Source organism: Pyrus communis, chromosome 13 (assembly GCF_963583255.1).
Source record: "Pyrus communis chromosome 13, drPyrComm1.1, whole genome shotgun sequence".
In the NCBI taxonomy this organism is placed as follows: Eukaryota; Viridiplantae; Streptophyta; class Magnoliopsida; order Rosales; family Rosaceae; genus Pyrus; species Pyrus communis.
In genome coordinates this window covers 14,904,653-14,917,416 of record NC_084815.1, presented here as the reverse complement: position 1 = coordinate 14,917,416, position 12,764 = coordinate 14,904,653, and the positions used below count along the sequence as shown (strand labels likewise).

At 37.4% G+C, this 12,764-nt stretch overlaps 1 protein-coding gene across 1 annotated transcript; it reads left to right on the top strand.

Moving 5' to 3' along the window:
• Positions 1 to 5,541: 5,541 nt before the first annotated feature.
• LOC137713355 (AT-rich interactive domain-containing protein 2-like) lies at positions 5,542 to 8,904 on the top strand. The gene is made up of 3 exons (XM_068452647.1): positions 5,542 to 5,742; positions 5,841 to 6,979; positions 7,541 to 8,904. The coding sequence occupies exons 2-3, from the start codon at positions 6,080 to 6,082 to the stop codon at positions 8,408 to 8,410; spliced, it is 1,770 nt and encodes a 589-aa protein (XP_068308748.1). The 5' UTR covers positions 5,542 to 5,742; positions 5,841 to 6,079; the 3' UTR covers positions 8,411 to 8,904.
• Positions 8,905 to 12,764: the final 3,860 nt, after the last annotated feature.

Below are 12,764 nucleotides of genomic sequence, written 5' to 3'. Positions count from 1 at the left end.
TTATCATCCTATGAGATGATGTCACTTGTCTTAATCTATCACTTAAGCTAGATACAAGATTGAGCTGCCATATGGACTATGATCCAATGGCTCAGATTCAAACTAAAAACAAAAATATTTAAACTGATTCTTTGCCGCCAAGCTTCAACTGAAGGGTTACACACCAACACTCCCCTCTAACCCTTTAGTTGATTTAACTCCAAGTAGCTCCTTTAGATTTGCAAATCGATCCGTAGGCAAAGCTTTAGTAAGTATGTCTGCAATTTGCTCCTCAGTCATGCAGTACGTGATCATGACCCTAGACGATCCTGAAGTTATTCACCTCGTAGTTTTCAAGACAAAGATCCTTATTCTGGGGACCGCCAAGGAACATCACTCTCTCCATACGGTATAAGGGTGGATGAACACTTGGACTCATACAGGAAGTACAGGAAACGCTCCTTGTCCGGTGGCAAAAACCCTAGATAGAGAAAATTAATCCAAATGAGCTTCTGACCGTCCTGCATTTGTTTGTTTTACACCTAGATGTGGGGTTTTGGGATCTTTAGTACATTTTCACCAAGTATTTTTGCAATGTTGTTGTACTTGTGTATTGTATTTGTATGTAAACAATTTATTCTTAATAAAGTTGTTTACATCTTCCATTTTATTCCCTTGATCTTCATTTAGCCATTAAGAGTACATGTGACCCAATTTGAGTTTGAGGAATGACTAGATTAAGCAATGGAAGACAAAAAAGCGAAATGAAAAGGATGACGTTATTTACACATTATTGGGCAAAGATAATCCTTTTGAGCAAAATTTACTTATAAAAACACTTTGATTTGGCCTCCAAATACTTTAAATTTGAAACGCTTTTAAGCTAAGATGGTCCCTAAGATTGACATAACTCGTTAATTTGATCTCTGAGATTTGAAATCGATAAAAGTGGTCATTGGGTTTGTTCACCATTAATCCTTTTGGTCACTTCGTGAAAAAATTAGATAAGGACCAAAATAACAAAAACACCCTCAATTTAATAAATAATGATCCAAAATGATTTGACAAAAATTACAGGTATTTTTGTTATTTTATTCTTATTTCATGGAGATTTTCACAGAATGACCAAAATGATTGATAGTGTCACGCCCCAATCTCGAGACACGTCCAAGATCGACACGTGAGGTCACCACGTACCTATACATCTATCATGCCTCGCCTCCAAGACATGAACAACACAAAACTCCAGGTCCAATAATGTAGTATTTTCTAGTAGAAAAGTATAGAATTCTAGAATCACTTAATAGGACTTGACGAGCATTGATTCCAGTTTTTAGAGCAATCAATTCATGACCAAGGTTGTCATTTCGTCATTCACATACATCACAATGTTTTCAAACCCATATTCACGATCATAGCAAATAATCAATTCAATGACTCAAATATGCATAATTTAACTATGTTAATTAATCAATAAGATCAAGTATCAATTCACGAAGCTTAATACAGCAAATCCTTATATTTCCCGTACTTGGATTTCAAGCAATAACATTGTAACCCTAAGTTACAAACAAAAATGTCTACATGAGCAATCTCTATTCGCTAGAATCTAAGGTCTTGGACTAACTCAACGAAACCAAACTAGAAAGCGGTCGCCCATTGTGGAATTATCAATCAGTCCATACAATTCTAGGTAGGCAGTGATCACCCATTACGAATATACCAAGCATGATCACCTTTAAAATATGTATGGCCCCCATTGCGGATATATCAAGCAGGACCGTAACCAGAACCATCATGGATATACCAAGCATGATCACTCATCTAATGTATATGGTCCCCCATCATGAATATACCAACCAGAACCATAGCCATAGTCTAATCATATAGGCAATGATCCATCGTGGATACACCAAGCATGATCACCTTTGTCATACGTACAGTCCCTCATCGCTGATATACCAAGCAAGACCGTCTTCTATAACTCTAAGTAGTGATCATCCATTGTGGATATACCAAGCATGATCACTCCTACAATGCGTATGGTCCCCCCCATCGCAGATATACCAAGCAGTCATGTTTCCTATAACTCTAGGAAGTGATCACCCATCGCTGATATACTAAGCATGATCACTCCTACAATATGTATGGTCTTTATTGCGGATATACCAAGCAGAACCATAGGCATAATCTAATCGTGTAAGCAATGATCACCCATCACAAATATACCAAGCATGATCATCCCTGTAATACGTACAGTCCCCCATCATGGATATACCAAGCAAGATCATCCATGTCCCACACTGCTACATGGTGCAGTCGTATGATCAGACATCAAGCATCATACATTCTACATCATATACAATATTTCATCATAGATTGCCACTGTTAATCACATACTGTAACGATTCCACTTGATAACGATTATCCAGTCACACAGATATACATGTTCTATGATACAACTCAAGTATGGTCCTCGACTCATTTATTCATACTAACAATTACACTTTATCATTACTCTTATCTAGAAAACAAATAAACATGAAACTCCTTGTAAAGTGTCACTTGCACGCAAACTGAGGTGCACATCCCCATGATGACCCACTGACGGGAATAAGTCCACTAACTCTATAAGGTTTCATTAATACTAATTTCAATATTTAAAAGCTACTCGGAACATTTGACCCAAAGTCAACCCTCGGTCAACATGGTCAACCATAGAGTCGACAACCCTACGTAACTCGATCCGGAAGATCTGCCCACTAGATTCTCGATCCATAACTTCCTAAGAGTCTCAATATATTTCTACAACAACATACGAAAACTTTGTAACAAACCGACGGTCGGATATCTGCCAATCGTAAATTTAAGTAGCAGTCAACAATTGGTTCTACAAACTTATAAATTCATCTCTGGAAGATCGTATGCCAGATTTTCGATCCATAAATTTCTAATAGTCTCAGCTATTACACCCAATGACATATAATACTTTTGTACCGATCTAACGGTTGGATTTGATGTCAACTACAAATGTCAATAATCTAAGGTTCTTCAATCCGGATGTTCAATCCGGAAGATCCGTACATCAGATTTCTGATATGTAAGTTGCTAAGATATTAAAATAATATGTACAATAACATATTATAATTTGGAGACGATCCAACAGTCTGATCATTAACTATTGTACAAGGGTCAATAATCTAAGATTCTCCATTTCAAAAGGTTCGTACATCGGATTTTCGATTCATAAGTTCCTAAGGTTCTCAAATACTACGAACAACAACATATTAAAATTGCATAGTGACTATCGGATCGACGTCAATTATGAAAATCGAATGCGCGGTGGTTCTGGCAAACGAAAACCAAATTTTCTAATTAACTCCAAAATTCACCAAACTTCACAGCATGTAAAACAAGTCAAGGGGAGAAATTTTATACCTGAGCTGACCCCCAAAGGTGGTCGAAAAGTGGTGAAAACCATCGAAGAAGTCCCAAAGACAGTGAACGACACACCCACAGCACGTGGCCATTGGACGTTCGACACTCGATCAAAACCCAAATTGTTATAACATATACCTTAAAATATCTTTTTTTTCCTGAAAATATGAATCGACCAAAATGCCCTGAATGGGTGTCTTGAGTAAATACAGACTTTTCAATTAATTTCTAATTACTTATATTTTCTTATTTTATCATATTAGTTTTCTTATTTACGAGTGCGTAGGCGAAGGCAAAATTGAATTCAGAGTTGTGGAAGTTAAGTTATAATTTTAAGTTGATGAAGGGTGTTATCGTAATTTCCGTTAAATATATTTTAAGTGAGAATTACCCTACTTCGATTTTCCTCCCTTGTCACTTCTGCGACTCATCTTCTCTCTCGAACTCTAATTCTCTCTGTCACTCTCTCTAAGCCACCGAACACCATCATTCCCGATCACCATTTTTCCTTACCATAACCAACTCGAAACCACCAATTCACCATCTAGGTAACCTGTGGAGTTGAAGGATGGCTCTGCATGTCCAATCCGATGACAGGAAAAGCTAAACAAAGGGCTCCATATTTCCCAGCGAACCCAAACTAGAACTCGACAATCCAACTGTCAATTTTTACTCAGAAATCTTCTCATTCGTTTCCAAGTAACCTTTCTAGTCCCTATGAACTTAAACCAAGCTATACTTTTGAGGTTTTAACCCTTATGAATTTCTGTTTGCATCCTCAGTGTTTCCAAAGAGGAAATCCGGTGGAATCTCGGTGAAATCCGAGTGGAAATCGACCCCAGTTGCCAAACCTTAGTCCTTGGCGAATTTCCAAACATGATGTGTGAAGTTCAAAGTCAAAATTGAAGGGTTTAAGGTGGTGCAGCATTTGGTTTCTATGTCCAAACACCGACGAGTCTCACCGCTGTAATCTCAGTGAACTCGATCAACACGGAGCTTATAGTTAGCACTTTCTTTCCTTGAAGAGGCTAGCTACTCGAGGAGAATTTAGCTAGTAATCTTCTTCTCCTAGGTCACTCATCTTCTTCCTCAACCATCCTTGGTGTCGGAACTTAGATATAATCTGAAAGGTTAGTGTTTGTAGTAGTAGGTGGGGTCGATCACTTTTTCATTTTTCAAAACTAATAAGGGTATTATAGGAATTTAAAATATGTATTACAGGCTCACTCCGCTCTTTATTAAAGCAACTTACAAGCTGCTTTTAAAAGCATTAAAAGTTGATGTCTAGACGTCATTTAAATAAGCATGATGTTTTATTTTCATCAAATTTTTTTTTTTATTGCTTGACTTTAAGGTGAAGCAGTTTCTGGTGAAATTAAGCTACCAAACTTGGGTGATTCGAACATAGGGCCTATATATTCCTTTTGGAAATTGTTATTGGCACTCCAAACTTTCTATACCAAATAGATTAACCTTTCGAACTGCTGCTTAATCCATGGGCAGGCAAGAGACAACCTAGCAAACTGAAAAACATCTCAATTTTAGAAAGAAATATAGATTTGTGAAGAGTATATAATGAGATTTTTTTAAGTGCCAATAACATCTTTTTATAAAAAAATATATATAAAATAAAAAAATCTTCTAGGATTAGTAGATTAAACCAACCCTTCTATATCACGCGCCGATCTGTAATTTATTAAATATATTTTATTAATTTTGAATATGTTGCCAGAGCCCTTACCGAGCCTTGTCATGCACATGCCTTTAACCCTTCCGCTTTAGCGCGAGTGTATGCTTATACTCTTAAATTAAAAATCAAGAGTACAATAGAAAGCGTGAATAACGTCGTATATCTGTAATAACTGTTATTTAAAGTTTTGAAAGCCAATTAACTCGAAAAATAAAAGACGGGATAATTCTAGATAGACGCATCTAATCCGTAAATCCACCAATTTCCAAGAATAATATCGCGAAACAGAAGTAAAAATGAACCTTCTATTTCTTTGGCCAAAGAAAAGATAAAAAATCAACCTTCTATTTTTCCACTTTAATCGTACTTAAGTTTCCTGTTTTACCCCTTTTGCTAAGATCAAGATGAAAACCAAAAGGAACAATACCATCTCCTCCCGCAAAGTTTGGGAACTGAACGGCCTCTACCGTGCCGTCGTATTCGTCCGCAAAGGGTCGTCATCGTCGTAGTCTTCCTCTGGCATCGTCTTCCCAGGTTCCTTCCTCCGCCAGAGTCAAAGCAGAGAGAAATAGGGGTAAAACGGTCAGAATGGTGTGTTTCCATTTCACGTTGGAGCTCTGAGGGACACGTGGCTGGTACCGTCACCCGCTGTCATTTTTTTTTTTTTTTTTTTTTTGACGTATTGTGGAGGCTTTCCTGTGCTTTGCTCACTCCCTCGTCTCCGCCTCCGCAGGACCGCAGCTCTGCAGATTCAGGAAGGTGGTTGCTTTCCGAAGCCAAAACCAAAAAGAAAGCAACCCAGAAATGTTCAGGTAACAAACAACATTTCTGAAACACTCTGCAAATCAAATAGGGCAAAGGGTCTCACACCCTCTGCCCCAAAATTTGAAGTCTTTCAGTTTCTGTTGGGTTTGAATTTGACCTTTTGGGACAAAGATTCTTGTTGGGTTTTCATTAGTCAAATCGAAGTTCATGGCAGGATGGTCATCCTTAACAACTGGGTTTGTCTTAGATTGCGTCGAAACTACTGATACATGTCAGAAAGATGGTGTTTTTCCTGAAACTAATGATGTTGGTTCTGTAAAAGATGGTGTGGATTCTGATGAGGGTGATCAAAAGGGTAGGCTGAGCTGTATATTTGATCAAGTCTTGGCTGTTTTTCTTAAGGAAATTGGTGATAAAGATGGTGTTGTTAGGCCTGTCCCTGCCGTGATTGATGATAGGCAACCTGTGGATTTGTTCAAATTGTTCTGTGTGGTGAAAGATAGAGGTGGGTATGATTCGGTTTCGAATAACAGTTTGTGGTCTTTTGTTGCTGTTGAACTGGGTGTTGATCCGGAAGTAATGTGTTCTGTGAAATTGGTTTACTTTAAATATTTGAATGAGCTGGAGAAATGGTTTACGGAGATTTGTGGAACTAGGAGCTTGGGAAATGGGGAGTCTGGATGCAAAGGGAATTTGCATCCGTTGTCTTCGGAGTTGGAGAGAGAGTTTAGAGGTTTGTTGTCCAGTTGGCCCGAGCAGAAGGGAAAAAGTGATGGAGAGGTTCATCTAGAATCTGGAGAATGCAATGGTGATGATGACGAAAAAGTTTGTAATGACGATCAGAACGATGTTATGATATCACTTTCTAGTCTCAATAAAAAAGAAAATGATCGTAAAAGAAAGCGAGAATCCTTAGTACGAATGCTGAATTGGGTAGGCCAGATTGCAAAGCAACCAAATGATCCTTCAATTGGAGCAATACCAGGGCCAACTAAGTGGAAAGAGCATAGGAGCGATGATGATTGCTGGGTCCAAGCAATTAGAGCAAAAGAGGCATTGCTGATAAGAAGGAATGTTAATTCAAAGACTGAAGAATATCTCCAGCAGGTACGTTTGTTTGTTTGTGTGTTTGTCTAAAGGGTTTTTCTTTTTGCTTCTCAACTACAGCCATTTCTTGAATTTGATATGCATAGTATAGTTAGTCTTTCGAGTATACTCTTCTTGCTTCATAACTTTTGTCTTATGAAATTAAAGAGTTGTTGTATCTGTAAAATTTTTAAGTTATTAATGAGATGATGAAAATCATCCCCTGTGATAATTTGCCATTGTTTCTGCCTCGAGTAAGTTAACCTCCACAATATGATAGCATCATCCACCTTAATAGGGCATTGCATTAGTTTGTAATCTGAGTACTGCTAATATACCTTTTCGGGAACTGCCTGGTACTCGTAAACCTAAACAGGTTTGCAGATAGTTCACACATCAACCCTACTTAATTCAGCAATATCCACTCTTTGGTCCGATGCTTCTGGTTCATCAAGTTTGTCTAGCTATACTCTTCCTTTTCCTTTTCTGCTCCAATTTTTGTTTTCCTGGAACTGTGAATATTCACATATGAAATTAAATTAGTTTCCAATTTTATAAACAGATCATGGTCTAAACTTGCAGAAGAAGCTCAAGACGCATCCATTGTTGTTTGAAGATAATATTGTTGCTGGTCGCCAGTGCTCAGGGAGGTTACGATGTAGTGAAAGGCTTCCTCATTCAGTTAAATCTCGCTCATGCCCTTGTTGCCGTAAAAAAGAGGTGGAAAACGATTCTGTGGAGCAAGCACCTGCAGAAGTTGATTTATTGGCCACTGATACGGCGTCTGAGGATAATCCCCACGAAAAGGATGTCTCTGTAGGCGCTCACGCTCAAGCTGATGTCCCTGAATGGACTGGTGTGGCTTCTGAAAGTGATAGTAAATGGCTAGGCACACGGGTATGGCCCTTGAAACGTGAAGAAGACAGCCTCCCTAGTGAAACAGATGCCATTGGCCAAGGAAGACAAGATAGGTGTTGTTGTGGATTTGCAGGTTCTGTTGCATGTTTCAGATTTCACATTACTGAGGCTAAGATGAAATTGAAGAGAGAACTTGGTTCCTTGTTCTATCATTGGCGATTTGATCGAATGGGTGAGGAAGTTTCTCTTCGGTGGACAGCTGAAGAAGAAAAGAGATTCAAGGATTTGGTAAAGTCAAATCACTCAAATTCTCCTTTTATTGAGGGAAATAACTCAAAATCTTCTTCCTTTTGGGGTAGTGCATCCAAGTGGTTTCCTAGAAAAACACGGGAAGATTTGGTCACCTATTACTTCAATGTGTTTCTTGTCCAGCGCAGAAGTTATCAAAATCGTGCCACTCCAAAACACGTTGATAGTGATGATGACGTAACAGAGTTGGGATCTCTAAGTAATGGTTTTAGGCGTGAGGTAGTCGAACTTTCAGCCAATTCTCTGCCATGTTCTCTGAATCAGCAGTCCACTGATTTCGACTAGATATAAAATCTGTCCCTGGAGTTAGAGAACCGGCCTGGGGTTTCAACCGCTGCATTAACATATTGAATGGGGATGCAATTTTCAAGGGTGTGTGTGTCGTTGTGGAAGCAGACCTGGTGGGATTAGTGGTGACGCCAGAAGGTAGAATTGGTGGAATGCGCCGAAGAATGTTGTTGGTACTCAACAAGTGTCTCCAGCTTTCGTTTTGAAGAACCATGCTACAATTTTGGATGGCTGCATCGTGATATTGTATCTTATACCAGGTTCTATAACCTTGGATACAACTATAGAAGTAGATAGGGAAACATGAGAGGAAGAGACACAGAGTTGTCAAGTTTTTGGGGCTTTTCTTTTCCTCTCTTAGAAAACCTTTTTTTCTTTGTTGTAACTTCTGACAGGTTTTTTCTTTCTATAAAAACTAAAATTAGCATATGGAACTAAATGCTGTGACCCTTTGCCTTTCAGTTTTAAGTGATGTGATTTTGTCTTTGCCATTCTCGTTTTGGTTCTCTGTTCCAACACAAACGTGTCGGTTATACTTAAGTGTACGTGTTGCAACATTTTCATTTTTTTTGTCAAACGATAGATTTTGGTAGATTAGATGTTAAATTAGTCACCGACGGGGTTCGAACCCATGATATTTTCCAAAAGTCCTCAACACGACGAAGTCTTTATGGTCCCATTAAGTTCGTATACATAGAGTTGTTCCAAGAGTCAACTGCTATATATAACTTTGATGTTTTGATTTGGATAAATTTTGTTCGGTTCCAGAGAAAATGCAGGAAAGTAAATTAGATTTCAAGTAATTTTCTCTAATTTTTGTGTTTTGGGAACTTAATTATGCGTTGCATTGAGTTTAATTTAAACTGTTTATAGCTGAATTATGTATTTTTTGTGTGTTTATCACCCCCTGGAATGTATCACTAATCGATACACGTATATTATTTGTGGCTGCGTATGTATGTATGTATGTATGTATGTATGTATGTATGAATGTACGCACGCATTCCCGACCCCTATGAATGAATGTTGTATACTTGTTTTTCTGTGTGCTTGTTGATGCAATACCCTAGAGAAAGAAGGTCAGAGTCCACCGGTTGAGATCATTGTCGAATTCCTCTGTAAACTGTTTTGTTTTTATGGATTCTGTTTTATTCAAACCTAAATGCTTGGTTCAAGCTTTGTTGAGTTGAAGAAAACTCTGGTTTTTCTTGCTGCAGGAGCCTTGAATCTGTCGATGCATCCAATACTGGAAACAACTTGTACATAACAGGATTATCCACGAGCGTTGCCTCCACTGATCTTGACAAGTTTTTTAACAACGGATCACCTGACTGACTACGTTCTAACGTTGTGTTACCAAGAAAACATGCTGTCCTTTCTGACTAGGCTCACATACAGTAGGTCATGCTGCGTGATTACTAATTCATAGCTTCCTGTTCATCTGGAAGATAATAATATTTCGAGAGCCTTCCATATCATATTCTGAGAGACTTGCATATAAGCATTTGTTTCAGGTACTGGACTGCAATCTGGTTACAGACCCTTGCACCGGAGAATCTCGTGGATTTGGCTTTGTCATAATGGAAACTGTTGAGGACGCAGAACGCTGCATCAAATATTTCGACCGGTCTGTTCTTGAAGATCGATTAGTTACAGTGGAAAGGGTAATAGTTTCTGTCAAATGTTCAAGAAAGTTGTTGTGCGGTATGCAGTTGAATTGTTTATACTTTTTCTTATGAAGGTTTTACCTCTCAAAAAGTGTTGCCTAATAAGCTTGGCAGCAGGTCTGGTCACTGTAGCTTCATCGAATTCACAATCTAAGTTCTAAACAGTTGAAACTATCCCATTTACGACATTAGATTCTGCGTTGAGATTCAAAAATCATCCATACAAACTCAACTATTTTGCCGAGGGTTATTCATGTTTCTTTGTTGGCAACAGCGTCTTCCATGGTTGCTTATTAACCTTACTATTTAAGTACACTAGAGGCATTGAAAATTCTTCTCGTTGCATATGCTGCTATGGACCGTCCATCGCGATGATTATGATCCATACGGAAGCAGCCGCAAATGGAAGGCAGTGTTACTGTTTTGAGTAGAACTGAGATACTGTAGTATTCTTGTATTCATATCTCATGAGGCATGGTTTACAAAGATGCAGGACGTGATCATGATCATGACCGCAGATGATCACGGAGCTATTCACGTCGTAGGTTTCAAGACAGAGATCCTTATTCCAGGGAGCGCCGAGGAAGATCACGCTCTCCAAATGGTGGGAAGGTGGATGAACATTCGGTCCTTGTCAAGTGGCAGAAAGTTAGAAACTCTAGATACAGAAAACAAATCCAAATGCGCATTTGATCATCCCCTGCATGTTTGTTTTACACCTAGATGTGGGGTTTTGGGATCTTTAGCCCATTTGCCCTTTTATTTTCGAGACGAGCTTGGCTCCTAAGGAGTTACTCCTCAATTCATTTTGTATTCGATTCACAAGACTTTGTATTTATGATCGGAACTGTTTATATAATAAGTTACTCTGTAAAGATCATCTTTACAAAAATCAATTAAAACTAAGGTCGTTTAGTCAATCAATTGTAGTAAACAAATAGACGGTCCATAATGCTTTACGATTTCGTTCATTTGTTTTTTTATATGGTTTGATGATTAAAGGATCTCGTATTTTATTGATTTTTTGTAGAAATGATCTTGACTTGATAGAGTAAAATCGGCCACGAAATAAATTGAACTACTCCTCAACTATTGAGGAGCCAAGTTAATTCCTTTGTTTTCACCAAGCATTTCTGCAATATTGTTATACACAATTAACAATTTATACAAAAGTGACACCTATCTCGTTCGCTATTGTTATGGCAGCATTTAACGTAAAAATATTCGTATGCCAAATTTGTTGATAACTTTCACTATGTTAAAATAATCTTGGTTTTCATGCATCGCTAGTCAATTTTCTTTTTCTATTTGAATTTCAATATTGATTGTAAGTGAGAGGTTTTAGATCTGATTCTCTTTAAAGGTTAAGTTGAATTACATTATTATAGCAAGCGCATTGTAAGGTTAGCCCACTCCCCTACCCCTAAGATAGATACTATCGTTTGTTAAAAAAATAAAAGTTCATTTTTGTTGGTAAATGACATGTTTAGCAAAAAGAAATGTGAAAAATTTATTACACAAGCATGTGGTATCTAACTCATGTGACGGATTACCGGCGGTGTCCTAATATTGCATAATGATTCACCAAGAATTCTGTTCAAATTATTTAGTGATTGATGTTGTCAAACTATGAATTCATACTAAAAATTACTTAAATTTTTTGGAGTTTTAACGAAAAACTCACGGTACTGTTCACTTTAACGAAAAACCATATTTTTACAATAAAAAGTCAATCATGGTACTATTTACTTTACCCTTTATTTTTTCATTATCATTAAAACTCAAAGTTTTCAATCTCTTTTCATTAGTTTTCCTTAAATTTTTTATGCAATATCACTCTTAGACCAACTTTAATAGATGGGGATAAAGCTTAAACTTTTGGGCTTCACTCTCCCCACCCACTTGCCCAAATGATTTGGTAGGTCCAAAATGAATTAAGCCTTGCTAAATCCTTAGAGCAAATTTAGCTTAAAAGTATTTTTTCTCCTTGAGACTTATTTTAGCTCAATAGTTGAAGATAGTCTTATAGTATTGCATATCGAGGCTCTTAAATTGACGAATAGGAGCTAGCAGTAGTAGATCCAAGCAAAATTATTCAGGGGTCATATGTAAAAGTTCACAAACATTCTTAAATGTATAATAGCCTAAAAAAATTAAATCGTAGTTTCATTATTCATAATTTATAAACAAATAATAATAAAAGTTACAACTGTCCACGACACGATTTCATATTTTGAAAATGTTGCATTATAGTTTCATTATCAATGGAAGAAAAAACACTGCTCTCAATATAAACAATCATACTATCACTCAACCGTTGACTTTCCATTCAAAATTATGCAATGGACTTTTCACAACTCATAGCAAAAAAGGTTCTCTCCACTGAAGCAGTAGCAACCAGTAGAACCAAACACAATGTAATAAGCAACTACACATGATTATATACTATATTTCTCCTCGTCTCAACCTCTGTTTTTTTTTTTTTGCAAGATTACCAATTCCTTTCAGCTGAGAAAATTCACTATTCGAACTCATATCAAGAATATAATGCCCATGTTAATCTTGAAGTGCCAAGAGTTGACAAGTAAAAAATTCATTTGGATAAAATTGAGCAAAATGAATTAGCTTTTGTTCATCAAAAGTCCAAAATGAAGCATTCGTGTGACGACCTGTCCCTAATTTTC

Coding starts and splice junctions, on each gene's coding strand:
- LOC137713355 (XM_068452647.1), top strand. CDS start 6,080: ATGGCAGGATGGTCATCCTTAACAACTGGGTTTGTCTTAGATTGCGTC. Junction 6,980..7,540: donor CTGAAGAATATCTCCAGCAG/GTACGTTTGTTT, acceptor CTAAACTTGCAG/AAGAAGCTCAAGACGCATCC.